The sequence below is a fragment of the Scomber japonicus genome, chromosome 20 (assembly GCF_027409825.1).
Source record: "Scomber japonicus isolate fScoJap1 chromosome 20, fScoJap1.pri, whole genome shotgun sequence".
Lineage (NCBI taxonomy): Eukaryota > Metazoa > Chordata > Actinopteri > Scombriformes > Scombridae > Scomber > Scomber japonicus.
Genome location: NC_070597.1, coordinates 13,496,647 through 13,515,483, shown reverse-complemented (window position 1 = coordinate 13,515,483; position 18,837 = coordinate 13,496,647). Strand labels below are relative to the sequence as shown.

The following is an 18,837-nucleotide window of genomic DNA, read 5'->3' as shown; positions in this document are numbered from 1 at the left end:
GCATGTAGCTCAGTGTTTGGGTGGAAGCAGGCTTCAAGAAACATTGTAAGTCATTGTAATGTCTTCCTGTGTGTGTGTGTGTGTGTGTGTGTGTGTGTGTGTGTGTGTATGTGTGTGCGTACGTATGTATGCGGGTGTATGTGTGTCTGAACTCCCACAGTCATTACCAGCCAGCCTAATCAAACTCACACTGTCAACACTCTACAGTGACTGATTGGGGCTGTCAGTCTCTGTTAACAGAGCTCAGGTAAAGGAGGGCAGGTTTTGATGCAGCCGAAGATTTAGTACAAGGCAAGGCAGATTTATTTGTATAGCACATTTCAACAACAAGGCAATTCAACGTCCCTTACATAATACAGGAAAGGCATCAAGACAGGATATAAAAGAAACACATGGCAATATAAAAAGACATTACAACCCAAAACAATTTAATCAGCATGACACATTCATTTATGCAGATTGTACTATTATGGTTTTCAAATGAGTTCTTGTGATCGATACATTTTGTGAAATGTGATGAGTCAAATCATCATTTCATGTTAAAAGGGACATATCATGCTTTTTGTGATTTTCTGTCATTTACACTGTGATGATGTCGGATGTTAAATCAGTAAAATAAGTCAAATTTCTAAAACATGAGGTGAATGAATAAAAATATTTCCTTAAAGTTAAAGGCCCACAAACTGCAGTCCATTCTGTAGTCTTTGTTACTAAGGTTGTTCCAGGGGCTGTTCGCCTTTTCCACATACACTGCCTGGCCAAAAAAAAAGTCGCCACCAAAAAAAAGGTCACGCACTCTAATATTTCATTGGACCGCCTTTAGCTTTGATTACGGCACGCATTCGCTATGGCATTGTTTCGATAAGCTTCTGCAATGTCACAAGATTTATTTCCGTCCAGTGTTGCATTCATTTTTCAACAAGATTTTGTATTGATGATGGGAGAGTCGGACCACTGCGCAAAGCCTTCTCCAGCACATCCCAAAGATTCTCAATGGGGTTAAGGACTGGACTCTGTGGTGGACAATCCATGTGTGAAAATAATGTCTCATGCTCCCTGAACCACTCTTTCACAATTTGAGCCCGATGAATCCTGGCATCATCATCTTGGAATATGCCCATGCATGCCTGTAGTAAACATAGCCCTGAGTTCTACTGTTGTTTTTGTATGATTTGATTTCACTAAATGTTTAATAGTGAAAGTAAGAGCATTTCCGGATTGGGACTGCACAGCTGTGAGGCTAATCAGGGAGGCTAATCTGAAAAAAAGGCTTCAATTTGCTGGGGAGCATAAAGATTGGACTCTGGAGCAATGGAAGAAGGTCATGTAGTCTGATGAGTCCAGATTTACCCTGTTCCAGAGTGATCAGGGTAAGAAGAGAGGCAGATGAAATGGATGCACCCATCATGCCTAGTGCATACTGTACAAGCCTGCAGTGCTATGATCTGGGGTTGCTGCAGTTGATCAGGTCTAGATTCAGCAACATTATGTGCCCAACGAATGCATGCCATAATCAAAGCTAAAGGCAGTCCAACGAAATATTACAGTGTGTGACCTTTTTGTTTTGGTGGCGACTTTTTTTTTGGCCAGGCAGTGTATTTCAGATCACACTTGTACAGCTGTATTTGAGAAGTTAAAATTTTGAGTAAAGAACAACAAAAATAAATCAAATCTGACTGTTACTGTTTATGTAGCTTGTTTATGTATGTTGCTTATGTATGGAGTAAAGGAAAGCCTCCAGAAGCTGGTCAATCAGAACAGAGTGGGTAAATGGGGGTCCTTAAAGAGACAAGAGCTAAATTAGCTTGTTTCAGACAGAGGCTGAACTGAGGGACTGCATAAAGGGGCAGTATAAGTATATTTCTCCTATTTCCCAAATGTGTATGTTTGTTTTAACATACAGTATCTGCTTTGTCATTGTTTTCACATGGCAACAGGAAAATATGGCATGTCTGTCACATATAAATTCTGTAAAAGTAAGATAGTGTGGGTTATTGTTATTATAATATTGTTATTTTTGTCTGACAGATGAATTTTGACTATGTTCAGACCATGTTTTCTATGGGATGTCATATTGCACTGACTTGCCTTCTCACTGATGATGAGTGTTTCAAATACTGCTGTGTAACAAAGACATTAAAACAATCTCTCTGACATTAGGCACTGAGTCAAAGTACAGCAGTCTAATTAAATTTGTTCACTGAGATAATCTGTACGATCAGTATTGCAATTAAAACCATACTGCGCCATACTCATTACCCCACGATTAGAATAATGATTCATTAACACTGCTGGATGGTGTATATGAGCCCCAACAGGAAAATTAATGTACCCATCTGATATGACTCATGAACTTTTGTCTTCTCACACATTTTGAAAAAAAACTTTTCCGCAACAGAGGAAACAAGTACTTGCTTATTCTATCTCTCTTCTGTCTCCACCATTCAACACAGATTAATGTCACATAGCTAATATGACAGGTCATAATGACACTAATGCTATAGGTTTCTAACAGATTAAAATTAATTCGGCATTCATGTCAGAAAGCACTACAGTACATTAATTGTTTCAATTGTATTCAAACATTTTACTTTGTTGCACTCGGCTTGTGTGCTACTTCCTATTATGGATACTGCATTTAAGAAGATAATAACTTCGTGTGAAATATTTTGTTTTCAGAGGGTTTGTACTGTACGCCCGGCCAGAACAAAACACACAATGTCCAAAAATACTGGTTTCTAGTTATTGAAATAATAAGAAAAATGCTGTTGTCAATATTTAACTATGAAATATTTAATAACTATGGATAAGATGATTACAAAATATAATTTAAGAGAGCATCAATCTTTCTAGGAGGATGATGAAGAATGATGTATGAAAGATGAAGATCACATTTGTCTTATTTGGCGGAAAGCAGAGGATACAAAAGCACACAACATAACTGCTCTACAGAAAGGAAAGCATCCATTGTGGTACTGTAAGTGGTTATACCTGCAGTAGGTTATTTTAGGCTGATCCGGCAATAATCATTTGCTGCAATTTTAAAGCTATTTCCTTGTGTTTTAACCTCTGTTGCACATAGGGTTTTTATTTTCATGACGATGTGTAACAGGCCTTTGCACAAGTAGACGCAGAATTTTAGTACATACTTTTGTTTCATCTAATTTAAAAGGAAATGAGATTGGGAAAAATTAAAATGAAACACTTGACATGTATTCATTCTTATTGTTTTTCTTTTTTTTATTAATGTTTGGGAGTTTTCCAGTAGTTGACAGTAGTAAGCAACAGAAAACATGTAGGAGGGAAAACATGGGGTTGACAACTAAACTCAAAACTAAAGGAGACAATTTGGCCCAAAGCTCTGGAATAAATTATCTTGCAATGTCAGGATGAATTAATTTGCCAACATTGGAAAATCTCTTAACTTTTAATACTTCGGTATTTCATCATTTCAACCAGTTTTATTGTTTTGTCTTGTAGATTTTATAGTGGTTGTGATTTTATTTAATAATTTTGTTTTATTGTATTACGTGGTTTGTTTTATCATATCAGTTCTTTGTTTTTCACCATCCATAAAGCAGTTTGGAATCATGTGTTTTTGGAAACATATGATTAGCGGGATACACAGAATCGAGTCCTCAGTGTATGTTATGATTACACTATTACTGGTTTTATCCTATTTATTCAAGTAAAGCATTGGTAACGCCAGAGTAACTTCCCCAGTTTCTGCTGTGCAACATACTATTTTATATCCAATGATTTTAAACAAAAGACAGCGAGCGTAGAAATCCTGAGATTTGCACACATTGTCACATCTCTGGCATGTTACAGAAAAAGAGATTTATATACATAGGCTGTCACTGCAGTTCTTGACGAGGGGTGGAGGGGTGGGGACAGCTGCAGCATGGCCACCAGGCAAAACTCTACAGTTATCTCCTCTCCAACTGTTTCCCTTTGATCTTCCTAATCTGCCATTTAAAGAAGAAAGCGCCCAGAGCTGCCACACAGACACTTCTTAGTATTTCCATCTAGGCACACACTGCACTGTGTGTATTTGTGTCTAAGCTACTGAGATATATCACAAAATACAAAATGTATACTAAAATATTTTTAACCCCGTGCTTTAGGGCAGTGGGAAGAGAAACGCTATTTCTTCATCATCTCACCAAGACTATAACAACTTTTGTCTCAATGTTAATTGAAGGTTAAATCATAAACCAATGCATATTAAACTCTATGTATGCAGAGGTCAAACTAAGAACTTGAGGATTGTCTCCTAGTACTATTGTTTGTATGTGTGTGTGTGTGTGTGTGTGCGTGCGTGGGTGGGTGAAATTAATAGGTTTGACTTGATACAACTAAGGTAGTTCTACATTTAAAAAGTCCAAATGTAATCAGCAATTTGCTCCCTTAGCTGAAAAAAACATAAACACAAATGACTAAAAATCCCCACATTGCCTTTATCTTTAACAGGCTCCAATTATGCGAGCTAATCTGGGCATATTTCCCTGGGGAGGTGAAGACATAATTGCCAGCAATCTGCACAGTGATATCAGCGGTGTTCTTGTGTGGCTTTAAAATGACTTGACACATCTGGGAACGACAGTGTTGTATGGGTCTGAGCTCCACACTTGGCATCATCAAAAGGGGTCAATTAGAAAAACAAACAGGCCTGGGACTCATTTTGGATGCAGGGGAACTGAAATAGGGCAGATGGTAGGCAGGAGACTGACTCTGCCCTTGAGCAATGATGTGAAGTCATTGTTGTTAAACACACTGTGACAGGGGAGTGCTTGCATGCATTTAGGTAGATTAATTAAAAAAACAAAAAAACAACTTTAATAAAAACTGATTTTTTTTCTCAGCTCCTTACAAAGATAATGTCACATCCTGTAAATAAATGGCACTGACACATTATGTTGCCACATCAGAGTAAACAAACAGTCTTACCTAACAGCATCTCCACGTGTTTTATGATTCCTCTGTTCGCCACGTTCTTCTGTGTTTGAATCAAGCTTTTCCTGTAAGCTTATCTCCCATCAGAGAAGTTCAACAAAAACCAACAAAGTGCCCTCCTTGCAGTCTTTCTTCCTATATTTTATCCACTTAAGCTTCTCTAAGTGAGGTGAAATGGCAGTCCCCTCTCTTGGTCAGTGACACATCTTGGCTGCGATCCAAACTGCCACAGCTAAAGAACGTCACACATGTGCTTCAATTAAAAGCGTCATTTTCCACTGAACAAGCTGCCTTTCATGAGACGAAGGTGAGAGAGAGAGGAGCGATGAGGATTGAAAGGCAGTGGAGAAGAAGGAAAAGAGGTTGAGAGTGTGATGGTGAGAGTGTCTGAAGAGCGAGTGTGTATTCTTCTGCGTGTATGAGTATGTAAGAGAGAGCGAAAAAGCGAGAGAGTGAGCGAGACGGGGGGAAGTGAGAGAGAGAGAGAGAGAGAGAGAGAGAGAGAGAGAGAGAGAGAGAGAGAGAGAGTTGGCAGAGGACTGGCTATTAACCACATGCACATCCCACATCTCCCCTTTCTTGTTCTTCTTCCCAGCACCATTTCCTATTCATGGTTTACACCTGCATGCTCCTTTAGGGACACTCAAATGTAATTTCCTTCCTGGTATTACTTAACAACAATAGGAACTATTTATCAGTCTGTTTCTATGCTGCTTACATTCCTGCTTAAAATGCAGCTGTGCAACATTATTTTCCTGAGTTATCAACATCATGGGCACGAGGGCGAAACATTTAAAAGCTTTCGATCTCCATCCAAATGATAAGCCTCACATGCCGAGATCAACAGACAGATACGGTATTGTTGTGATTCGTACAGCAGTCACGTGTTGATTGATTGTGAGGTACTATTGGATTAGAATCAATTATTTCAATGCTCCTGTTTACATTTCCAATAGGTTGAGTGTGCAGGGGTTTCAAAACACCCAAATCACTCATGCTGCACCAAGTCATTATTTCTTTTCACTACCCAACACCAGCGTGACTGATGTATATAATCAGCATCATAATTAAAACAGCAGAGGTTTAGTTTTCAGCTCAAGTAGGAGTCGTTTCCTAAATGATATGTTTGTTCTGCCGTTTCCCTGCAAAACCTGAGAGATTGTTCATGTTTTAAAATGGACATAACATGCTTGTGGTAATTAATATTCGCTCCATTTAAAAAGTAACCTCTATTTCCCCCATCGAACTGATGTCAGGTTGTTTGTGCATGCCCACAAACGGCCGTCTGTTCTGTACTCTGCTGATGAGGTCCTTTCATTGGCTGTTTGCGTTGTCCACTCACATATTTCGGATCAGATTCAGGCTTACACTTGTATGGAATTATTTAAACAGTTTATATTTCCAGTACAGAACAGTAAAAAGAAATGAAAAATGGCTACTATTTTTTAGTTTTTATACAGGCTCTGGAGCTGGTGAAAGTCTCCCGAGGCACAGCTTCTGAGAGCTGGCCAATCAGAACAGAGTGGGTTCATGGGGAGGGGGGCCTTAAAGAGACAGGAGCTAAAAACGACCTGTTTCAGATACAGACTGAACAGACGGGCTGCACAAAAGGCCAGCACAAGATATGTAAGTAATTTTTTAAACAGCAAAAAAGTCCAGTAGAGTCCCATATTATATAGACTGTATAGACCTGGAAATGGGCATGATACACTCCCATTAGGACAAAATACCTTAACACCCTACTGCATATGGTAAGCTGCCCTGAGCCAACAGAAAGTCTTTTTGACATCTTATGTTTCTGACAAATCATGAGTGGCTTAAGTGGGAATACTGTTGTATTTTGGAGTAGCAACACAATTTCATATATCATTCCGCACAGTGATGCTCAAACATTTAACATACAAAGCACAAAAAATGGGTTTGCAAAATTGCACACCGGGAAGAAAGTATTGCCAAAATGTTTATCCCCTGTGCTCAAGTTTGAAAAAAACTATATAAATATAGTTATATAGAAAACTATATGAAAATGAACAATCTAACTTATTTGGGTGTGTGAGTCTCTTTTTTGTGCTTTGAGCTTTGACTTCGGTTTTTAGCACAATGCTTTTTACTTCTACTTCATGAGTCACAACATCCCTGGTTTCCGATGTTTTCGTTCCCGACCTCTTTCCCCTCCTTTCCTGTTATCTTTCCATAGTCAGCCATCTAAAAGCATAAAATGGGCAAATTATTATATTTTGAAAAGATGTAATGTACATAAAATTATCAGTTTATAAAATATATTTACTAGGTTAGACTACTCATCAGAATCTTAAGTACAGTATGTTAAAACAGCATGACAGAGGCTTGCTAAAGCATGTATAATAATAATAATCCAAGTAACCATTATACATAATGGCCCCTTTTAGAGCATAAATATATAAAGGGCATTTTAAATGTAGGGCTTGAGTACTTTTGCATTGCGGTGTTATACATTTTATTCAAGTAAAGGTTCTGGTGACTTCTTAGAGACTATTACAGCTTTCAGATAGACAGTGTGTGGCCGTTTTTCATTCTGACCTCTTTTTCTTTTTAAAGAAATAAACTATTCTCTTTTTTCAGAGTATACAATGACCTTACGATTTGCTGCATCTAAAAACTTAACTCATTCCAAAAACAACAGCGACCAAACAAACAAACCACACCTGAGGCAACACTGAGACTTGTCTGAATTACTGGAGAAGGCTGGCCTTCAATACATTGTTATTCATTCCACAGGCACTATAATCACTTCAAATAAATGCAATTATTCTCACACAGTCTAACCTGAAACCCTGCCCTCAAATGTCATACAAGTGTTGTCAACACACACACACACACACACACACACACACACACACACACACAATGCCGTGTCTGCTCTGTGTGCTCCTTGTCCACTTGAATAAGAGTGGTGTGGAAGCACAACACTGACGAACTCTGACAGTTTTACACTTGATTTCAGGCTGCTGCATTCAAATGAAAGTGCAGCGAGACTCTGCCTCAAGCAGAGTGGTCGTATGTCGACTCCATGCAGCAGCCTTTCATCTTGCAGTGAACCTACTAAACATCAGTTTTGCATACCTCTATTTACCTATATGAGTGTGTGAGTCACATGACATGTTAGGGTTTGACAGACCACAGACATTGTTTACAAAGCCTCTCTTAACCTTGTTATTTACCCCATACCAAAATTGTATTCTGAATTTTAACAACCCATCACATACATGGTTATAGGAATTATAATAATAAAACAAATAATCAAATATAGTCTAGATATGAAGAGTGGTGCTTCATCTGTCTTCCCAGATATCAAAACAATCCCAAAAAGCAACATTTCGCAAACATAATAAATCCAGTTTTGGACATGTTTACTTTCAAGTATTCAAATATATTCATTGACTCTTGAGCACGTGACTCTGTTTCACATTCAGAATAATGACTCATGTTCTCACAAACACAACCCCGTTGCACTTCCAGGTTCAACTCCCTGGATAATTGCAGAGACATCCCTGACCTGTTTAGATGTCATGGCCATTGGGAGTATTGTAAAACAGGTGTCTGCTTTAAAGCTATCAGCTGCCGGAGGGTTTTAGTACCATATCTGCCAGCCACTTAGTCAAAAAAAATTAGGAAATGGTGAACAAGCGATCATCACCCCCTTCTCTCAGTCTCTGCATCTCCCTCTCTAGCTTACACTCACTACAGCAGGCCTTCAGACTGTGCAGCCTGGTCGGTGATGACAGATAAAGTGACATCTTAAAAATGGCTGCTTTTGCTCAGCAGCTCCTCTGTATGAAATGAGGCCATGCACACAAAAACTCCAGCTGATAAGTGTCCTATTTCACAGCTCACAGAGTATGTTTCTGTGTGTATGTGAGCACGTCTGGCTCTGTGTGCATATGTGCCTACAGGCTCTTTTTTTTTGGCACCATGTACCTACGTTGGCATACAGCAGGAGAAGAGACAATTCAACCTTCAGAAAGGCAAGTAAATCTCCAGTGAAGCTCTGTTTGAGACATTTAGAGATTTTCCATTAGTGTCAAGTCAATTTTATTGATATGGTGCCAAACCACAACAGAAGTTATCTCAGGGCACTCTTTATAAAGAGCAGGTCAAGACTGCACTCTTTAATTTACAGAGACCCAACTTTCCTCATTGCTCATAGTGAAAGGATGCTTTGTTCCAGGAAGAAGAGAAGCTTAATTTTTATCTTAATCTTAATAATATTCCCTTTCAGTGCGAAAATTGCAATAACTGGTGCAGGAAATGTTATCACCTCTCTGACTGACATTATTTTTGGCTGGACTGCAACAGCTGTGACTGACTGAGTGCCTCTTTTTGGAACCATCTCAACACACTACCGACTAACGCAGTATGCCGTTTGCACTACATACTGCATACTGCTTTTCCAAGTAGTATGGAGTATAAAACTGTTAAATTGATTTAATTTGCAGTATGCTAAGCCAGTCTTAGCTGTTTTCCGTTTTTGAAAAGCGAAAGTCGGTATAGTGGGTTCACTATCTGACAGTTGAAAGGAGCCAGATCCACCTGTGTTTTGTCAAAAAAAGAAAAAAGAATAACAGGCATCAACAAATTGTCCAATCACATTACACAGAAAAACGTAGAAACAATACAAATTTGATGCCAATAAAAGGGGCGCAGGGAGGTGCACCCTGTGGAAAATCAAATGCAACAAATTAGAGAGCAGAAGAAGAATGACCAGTTGCTGTGAGCTTTCCAGCACTTTGGTTTGTGGGACCCAGTAGGTTAATTGAATGGTTGGATGCATAGGCTACTGGATTTTTCCAAAACACTATGACATCTGGGTATTTTTGGCATACTGCACATTTTGCCTTTGTTTACATTCTGCATACTACATGCTACATTTTGGGCCAAATCAGTGCATAATGCTAGCATAATGGGTGGTTTTGTGAATAATAGATCCATTATATGATCTGGATATCAAACTCAAAGATGGCGCCTATTCAGTCCAATTGCTCGCCTGGTGCCTGAGCCAAAAAAGTCTCTGACTTACTAAAGACCACCCAATTGACAAACAACCTTCAAAGACATCTGACCACTAAGGTATTAACATTTATTAACATTGACTACTATTTTTTACTGTCTGATGTCAGGATGTGACGTATGTGGCACACAGAATGTCTTGTAGATACAGTACATGGTAAGAGACAGGAAATGAGTAGAATAAAAATCTCCCCCAAAGGATTATTTCTGTATTTTTACAATTTTCCCTTTTCACCAATACATCCTGTTCTCTCTTCTCTTTTCTTCTCTAAATCCTGTTGGACGTAAATAAAAGGAACTCGACTTCCCACTGACTCCTCTTCAAAAAAGGGAGAGCTACAGGATAAAGGAGTGTTTTAGTTTATTGTAGACTCATGGTGCCACACTTGTTCAAATAAATGAATGCCATGTTGGAAGGACCATACGTCAGCAGCCAAAGTGACAAAACTCTGAGTGTTATGTGGGAAAGAGGTGATGCAGAATAATACAGGCTGAGGTAGAACCTTTCTCATACTGTAGGTACATTTTGTACCCTGCTGACTCAATTTATACATTTAACATACAACATACATTTACATGGTGTAACTATTGAGAAAGAATGAGAAAATACAGAAATTTGTCCTGGTGATTTTAGTTGCACACTACTATTGTTGGCTTGGGAAACGAGAAGAAGGAAATGTTTGAATAGACATATGCTCTTGGGGAGATCACTGATGGATTTTACAACTTATTTTTCCGTTGAAGCCTTTTTATGAGATACATGAACACCCACTTCACTTTAGTCATTCTCCTAATAAATTCTCTTTATATTCCATCATTTAGCAAAGACAGCAAAGTTGACTGGCTATTTTATAGTCCAACTGTGCACAAACACATGATATGACTTTAAAGTTACTTTTACAGCATCACAGCTCTTGAGGTGCTTAGAGGACAGCGAGCGGTCGGCCAAACTGTATTCATCAGGCTGAATGAAATTGAATTTCCATCTAATTTCCAACAGCTGACTGTCTGAACATGTCTGAATGTATGTTTGTAACGTAAAATTAAGTATATATTTTTAAATACAGTCTATGAAACCATCCTGTAGTTGTTAGGATGTTTCAATGTGGACGAAGTAGTGGACCATCCAACAGACTGAGTTCATACAGTCATGCCGTACTTGTCACTAAAACACATACGCGACACAAAAGCCACCTCACATTCCTCTACACACAATTGAGACACACACACACAAAGTATATTGGAAATGAGAAAAATGTAACCCCTCAAGTGAACTAACTCCACAGTGGTCCTGTAGATTAGTGCGGAGTGGAAAGGAAGTGAAAAGTACTTTGCTCCGTTCCCTTTTCAAAAGGCCCCCAGTGAGAACAACCCTATTAAAATCTCTTTCATTTGAGCAATCACTTCATGAAGCTAAATAAAGCGAATGCTAGTTCAGCTGTGGGAAGGGAATGGGTATTATTAGGTTGGTTTAATCGTAGCACAGACTGAATTATACTAATAGTCACCTTAATTGACTTGGCTCGTCCTCCTTTTCTCCTCTCTACTGAAATACAGGCGACAGGGAGGATGACTTCCTGAGAAAACTGCATGACATCGTATGAGACCTCACAATTGTGGATTTGTTAGATTTTCCTTTTTGTTTACAAGAATTACAAGATGATCTGTTTAGCTATTCTGCCAATATCTGCCTGAAAATTGATTTTTGTTTTTTCTTTTGTTTTTTTAATCCTGCAGTGACTCATGTTGTTTTTACAGGATGTTATTATACATCAGCTACCACAGACAATGATGCTCAGTGCTATAAATAAACAAATCCAACTATCTTGCACTAATGGTTGACTTGTCCATCTGGTTTTCTGTTGGTTATAAGGGCCACTGCTTTATAATCAACATTAGTGTTATTTTGATGTAAATATCACTAGAGTTGAAACAGTAAGTCAATGAATACTTATAATATTAATCTGAATTAATTTTCATAATGATTAAAATAAATATTTTCTAACAAAAATCAGGACCTCTGGCTCCAGGTTCTCAAAAAAAAAGGATTTGTTGGTTTTCTTTGTTTTGAGTGATAGCAATATCATTGGGTTTTAAAATGTTGGTCAGGCAAAGCAAGGCATTTAAAGATATCATCTAGGATTTCCAGACTATTGCAGTGGCCATTTATCATCACTTTTTGACATTTTATAGTCCAAATGATATCAATCACTCAAGGGGAAAATGGCAGACTAATCAGTAATGAAAAAATCATTAGTTGAAAATCTAAATATGACAAATTAGTAGAGGAAACCGGAAAGAAAATGGAACTGGTCTGCATCTTTAAATGGGTAATTTACTGGCTATTTTCCATCCAGTTGCACTTTTGCTCCCGATAAAACCATTTCATGGCTAATTTTAGTCCAAACAATTGTTTGCTGCACTGCTCAATTTTACTGTTAATTTCACAGCAGCCAAAACAAAAGGGGTCAAATGCTGTGGGGTTCATTTAACTGGTTCAGACATGGCAGGTGTGAAATCACTCTGTGCTCTGTGTGGGGAGACGAGAGGCCCTTCACCCTGAGGGACTGACAAAATGAGGCCCATGAGTGAGCCTCAGCTTAACTTTCAATTAGTGGATGAGATGGCTCTGACACTGTGGCCTGCAGCCGGCTGGTTGTTTAAACTCTGTCAGTGTTGATGCCGTTGATGCATCTCGAGAGGTGCACATCATGAAAGGAATTAAATGATGAACAATGAACATGTTTTTAAAAAAATGTTATTGGCATATTTTGGCAAGTTCTCTCATCGCCTCTGACAGCTGTGTCTGGCTCTTAAAGCATGTCGCTATTTAGCATCCTCAGTTGCACCCAACAGTGTAAGACCACCTACTGTATAATGTTCTGTTGTCCTCCGTCACTGTCTCCTTGATATCTCCCACATTATATGCTTCAAAATATATTTTTAAGAATCTAACTTCATCTGAGACAATTCCCTCTTTATTTCTGTCACAGTATGGCATAGTACTCAAGAAATTGTTGGAAGTTTATTAATATTTTCTAACTGTTTTGGGTCCCCTTATTCAACTATTGACACTGCTAAATTTGTCATGTTTTCAGCTGCTGCTTTCCGACTTTAAGTTCAGAGATGTGGAATTCCTAGTGAAAGAAACATGTAAGCTTCATAGCAATAGGGGGGCGTTGATCATGCAAATTATCATGAACAGGTGGCATTCATCAACTCAAAAATGACAAATTAACAGAAGTTTGTTTCCAAAGAAAGCTGTGATTTAGGATAAGAGGAAAATGTTCTCACATGACACCCAAGAAGAAGATGTATACAAACTGAACAGCGTAGAGGCGCTTGCTAGAAAACCCACCCCCCTACATTTTGTCAAGGACATGCCTTACTGAAAAGTAATGCTCCCCCTCATTCTCCACTGTATTGAACGACATATCACCACCCCATTATGAAGGGCCACACTAAAGACTGGATTGGTTCTGCAATGCAGGTTTCTTTAAACTCTCTAATTGTTTCCACCCAGTTTTAGCAACAAAACCTGGGAGATTGTCCTCAGCCTCTATGAGTGAAGCGTTTATAGGGTGACCTGTGAGTCTAAACTGGACTTGCATTGGTGATAATTACTGGTGTAATAGCATTAGTCACTAATAATAAGGACATAATTCCTTTTATTTTAAAGAAATGTGTCAGAAAGGGCAGCATTTCGTCTGAGAGAACTCATTTCACCCTACTGTCTTGCCAGCAAACTGGAGCAAAATGGAGGTCATATTACTCTCCAGATTATAAATGTCTTCTGTCAGATACATATGCAGATACAGCCTCAATGATATACTACTGTTACTCATAACTGGACAAACACACAAAGGTGAACAATACATCTCTATCATTCCCAAATCTTTATGATCCATCAAAAATTGAACTGATTACATCTGTGCTTTTTATTACTGTAAAAAATGAAGTGGGAGTGAAATCACACACAAAGGCACACAAAGGCATGTAACTTTTTTTAAACTTTGCATGTCAGCCTTATCACCATCACATTTTAATGGTATAAGATCAATCCATTGCTTTAAGTTTTAGCATCACAAAGGGAAGCCACTCCAGAGCTCCATAAGGTAATGTCATGCAGAAAAGCTATACAGTTCACACTTCTGGGTTGTGTGTAGAGCCAAAGTCTATTTAGCTGTGGCTAATATTTTAGCATGCTAACATTTGGCAGGGTTGTGATTGCCTGATAAATATAGATCACATAAACCACACATGTAGCAGTAGGTTGCATAAATGCCTGCTGAGTAAACCAATCTCTTTTCTCTTTCTCTATTCAGCAAATTGGCACTATTAAAAGTATGCCAAATGAGCTATTAACAGTTCCTGTTTACAATGTACACATGTTTGAACAGACATCTATCACTGGATTACTTTGATACTGAAGGATACTAAAAAAATGTATTATTTTCACACACCTTCTGGAGCTATAAGGAGCATGTTTTTCATATGATTTTTGAATGGATTCATAGATGCTAATTCAGTAGATAATAGTAGACAATATTATCATCAGAAAGCGTAAGTCTCACTGAATCTAAAAATATGTTTGTCATGGCTGTGTGTTCAGACTAGACTTCTGACTAGGTTATGACTCTAAAAATCAGTGCACATTTTGAGTGGCCAAATCAGCAGCAAAACACTTTTTTCCCCCTCATTTTTTAGACCCTGGCATGCACCTGTCACTTTTACCTCAGACAGCATCTGTATCCATTTTTTGATTTTTGCCGTCTCATGTTTTCATCCAGTTTGGAGTGACCCTATTCTTCCTGCTTTGCTAACTCCCTCTGTTGGCCCGAGGAAGGCGTAGACAGCCATATGTCTCTGTCCATGTGAAGTCTGTGATTTTCGGCTGCTATAGCTAGCACACATTTTCACCAAGAGAGGTGACATGCACAGAGGTGTGTTATTCTGCAACAGAAAGCTAGACAGTTGGATATGTACCCAGATTTCCATAAATACTGGAACACATCAAAGCTCCTGATTTCAATAAGTCTAGAAGTTTAAAAGTTTGTTACCCAGAAGTCACCACAAACACACACACACACACACACACACACACACACACACACACACACACACACACCACCTCTCCCTTCGTACTGGATCAGTCCCACACTTAAGTATGAATGATGATCTTCAAAAGCTATTATCTGACACCGAAAAAGTCAATAACGTTCTGATGATAACAGAATGAGGTCGAAATAAGCCAGAAATTAAACAATGGATAAAGTATTAATTTAATTTCATACACTGTGTTAGATTAAAGCAGCTAAATTTGTGTGGTAAGCTACAGAAAGAGACAGTCTCATAAATCAACATTAAAAGTGCCATCTTATTGGCCAGTTACTCATTACAGGGTTTTTTTTTTCTGAGTACTGATTGATCAAGCTGGTCAGCCGGGTAGAGTGACACAGGTGGTGGTGAGTGAAGGTGATTAATGGCCCTTCGTCAAAACAGGTGTGCAGAAAATGCTTGGAAATGGCGAGGGGCTCTTCTGGAATAGTAAATATATACTGAATGTGTAATAACTCCTCATGTTTTGCAGATGTGAACGTTTACAAGAGACAACACTATGAGCCAAAATAAATTAACACCTATTTTAATGAGGTTTATGACATTTTCCAAGCATGTTCTTGCTCTAACTTTTTCTGGGAAGTCTGAATTTGCAAAACCTGCAGAATCAGTGTCAAACAATGACAGTTTATTGTGCCTCCATACTCCACATTTTTCCTGGCTGGGTTAAAAATTCTCTGTCTATAATGCAACTGAAAAACTACAGGCCAGACCCAACTCCTGCTATGTGACATGTTCTTGAAATCAAAATCTGCCACAGAGAGGCCTCAGACTCATAAACAAAACAATTAAGCATCTGTTTCTGCCACTTGTACACAGATCTTTTATAAAAGGAGAAAATGATTCATATACGGGGGACAGATAACATAAGAGAACGACTGATAATACAAAAGCCCTGCAGTAAATATCAATTTGGGGAAGCTCATAATGTTCAGTTTTGTTTCAGACTGGAAGAATTGTTGATTAAACTGTGGCCAGTTTGAGGCAGTAGTTTGTGGTGTTGAGCAAATATAATGTTATTATGAATCAGTTTTGGCGAGGGTCTATTTTGTTCTTCTATCGCATTAAGTATTAAACTGTCACGATTTATGGCTGCTTAAATACCAACATTTTGTTTGAAACTGATGCAGCAGTGGACATTTTGACTAATTTATAACATAAATTGAAATGCCTAAATGTCCCATTTAGGTGTTCCTAAATGGGTCCTGGTGTGCAGCCATTATTAATGTTATAAGTTACACCTGTGCTTTTCCTGCTATGACAAGTCAAATGACTACTGAGGAAAAGGTCAACTCATGCAGGGAGCGTCTGGCCACTAATTTGTCTTAATTTGTCTTGTAGACAGACTAAAGCTGACACATTCTGATGTGAAATTCATCTTAATATTACTCACTTTTGTAGCACATGATTAAACAATTATAATCTACAGCCTATAAATTACCATAGAGTTAAGGATGGAAATTCATTCTTCATTGGAAATAGTTTCACAAATCACTCCCAGGTCCACTTACTAGCATTTTTCAGAGCTTTCAATCATGTCTTCATCAGCGAAGCGCTATGCATGAAATCATGAGAGGTACTAACAAATCAATCTCTATGACAACTGAGATAACTCCATCCATTCATAAAGACAGCATGGTATGACTGACATCTCTGGAAACAAGCTAGTGGACTTTTAGTTGAGTTGAATAAACACTGAGATTGTCAGTAGAATCATGAACATTATGAGCTTCACTAGACTGCCTGTAGCGACTGTATTGAAAGGTCTGACTGTTATTGTATGTTGACCATACCTTGTTTAATAGTTTAAATCTTAAAATCACTAATAATCTACATTAAGTCTGTATTTAAATGAACTTTTTGCACTGGTAAATTAAATAGTGAAAATCTGTATGTGCCTACCTGTGCTGACTGCCTTTGCCAGTCGGCGCAGCCTCCTCTGGTGGGTCTTGCCCCTGTAGTGGATGAGAGCCTGGGCGCTTGAGTTAAGCTGAATGTTGCACACTTGGCACATGGTGGCGCTGCCACAGGCTTGACGGCGCTCCCGCTTGGCCCTGTGTCCTACCACCACCCTCCTCTCTCCTTCATTGTCATCCTCTTCTTCCTCCTCCTGTTCCTCCTGACTCTTGAGGTGAAGGCTGCTGTGCAGCCACTCGGGGCTCTTGGGACGCTTCATATCTATAGAAAGAAAAAGGTAATTTAGAACATTATTGATCAGAGCTGGTGAGCAGTGAACTCCCCATGTTAGACATTTCACTCAGTATGTTTGGTATGTATGTTGTTGAAGCCTCCACAGGGGGGCAACAGAGCAGCATGACTCCAGAGCAGAGTGGTATTGGTGTTTTTCTATAATGTGATTCAAACTGCAGTTTTATGTGCGTAGTGCACATAGAGCTTGATTGTTCACTGATATAAAATGTGTCCCATGCAGAGACATGTCATAAGAATATAAAGGATGCCTATCACTATATCTATCTATTGACCGTAGTGTTCAGTGTCAGTATGTACAAATTTAAAAACATCCAAATGAACGTGTTCAAAATCGTTGACATCCCATTAATGGGCTGGAATTAGACGTCCATTAACTGAAAAGAACGGCCTATCTCTGAGACACATCACAGCAATACAAGAGAGTCGTGTACAGTTAGTAGATAAGTATCTTGTTCCAGCTTCTCTCCATTTATCACATAATAAGATTCCCAGGGTACACAAAGCGGCGTGTTTCTTTGTGAGAGCGCACAGCCTGATACCTGTAATGGCTGAGCGATTATGGCACACTGACAGCATAAATCAAGCTACAGCTAAACGTGAGCTCTGCTGCAAATGTGGAAATGTCACCCAAAGTCTAACTGAATTCCTTGTTTTGGTTTTTGGTGCTGAAACCATTATTTGGAAGAAAAAAAAATCTGTTAAAAAAAAAAATTCAATTTGGCTGCTGGAAAGATGAAAGTGAAATGGAAATATGTTCACTGGAATTCATCAGCCTCCAACCAGCAACACAGACTTCAAAGCTGCAGCCCATCACCAAGATTATTTGAATGATGTTACTGCCGCCTTGCAGTAGGGACACGAGTAACTGCTGCAATAGAAAGATGGTGATGGAATAATGGTTATTTCAACACAACCAGATTTTCAAACATCTGACAGAAGCCCCATCTTTGAATTTCAGGCTGCAACTACCTATTATTTTCATTATTGTTTCATCTCTCAATTAACTTTTCAATGAATTGACTAACCATTGCAGTAAGTCTATAAAAATCTCTGACTGGGACATACAAGCAGCTCAGGAGTCTGACCAAGAGATGCTCAACACATATAACATACAAATACAATGTGGTCCATGAAGGGTTCTTATGAAACACTATTTTTTTCTCACAATAAAATATGCATTTAAATGTACATTTGATGCAAGCAGTTGTGAAAAATAGCAATAACACCTAATTGTGAGGAAAAATCAACCCACTCTCCAGAAAATATTAATATTGGACCATCTTTCTTTTTTTGTAATTACAAATACATAAAATATGAAATTTCTACTACATACTGATTTTTTTAAACTTTTAGTTTGTTTCTTTAAACATAATTTTTAGAGTTGCAATGATTAATCAATTAATAGATTAGTTGATCAACAGAATATAAAACTATTTTGATCATTGTTTTAGATATTTTAAGTGTTAGTGCTAACTATTTGCTGGTTTCAGCTTCACTAATGTGATT

The 18,837-nt window shown here is 38.4% G+C and overlaps 1 protein-coding gene across 1 annotated transcript in view; it reads right to left on the bottom strand.

Annotated features, from left to right (window-relative positions):
• The window catches only part of LOC128381500 (zinc finger protein 385C-like), a 38,983-nt gene extending 21,687 nt beyond the window's left edge, over positions 1–17,296 (bottom strand). Inside the window, exon 1 of the mRNA XM_053341524.1 lies at positions 17,023–17,296. Within this exon, the coding sequence (XP_053197499.1) occupies positions 17,023–17,296 (274 nt within the window). The remainder of the gene's footprint in view (positions 1–17,022) is intronic.
• Between the last annotated feature and the right edge of the window lie 1,541 nt (positions 17,297–18,837).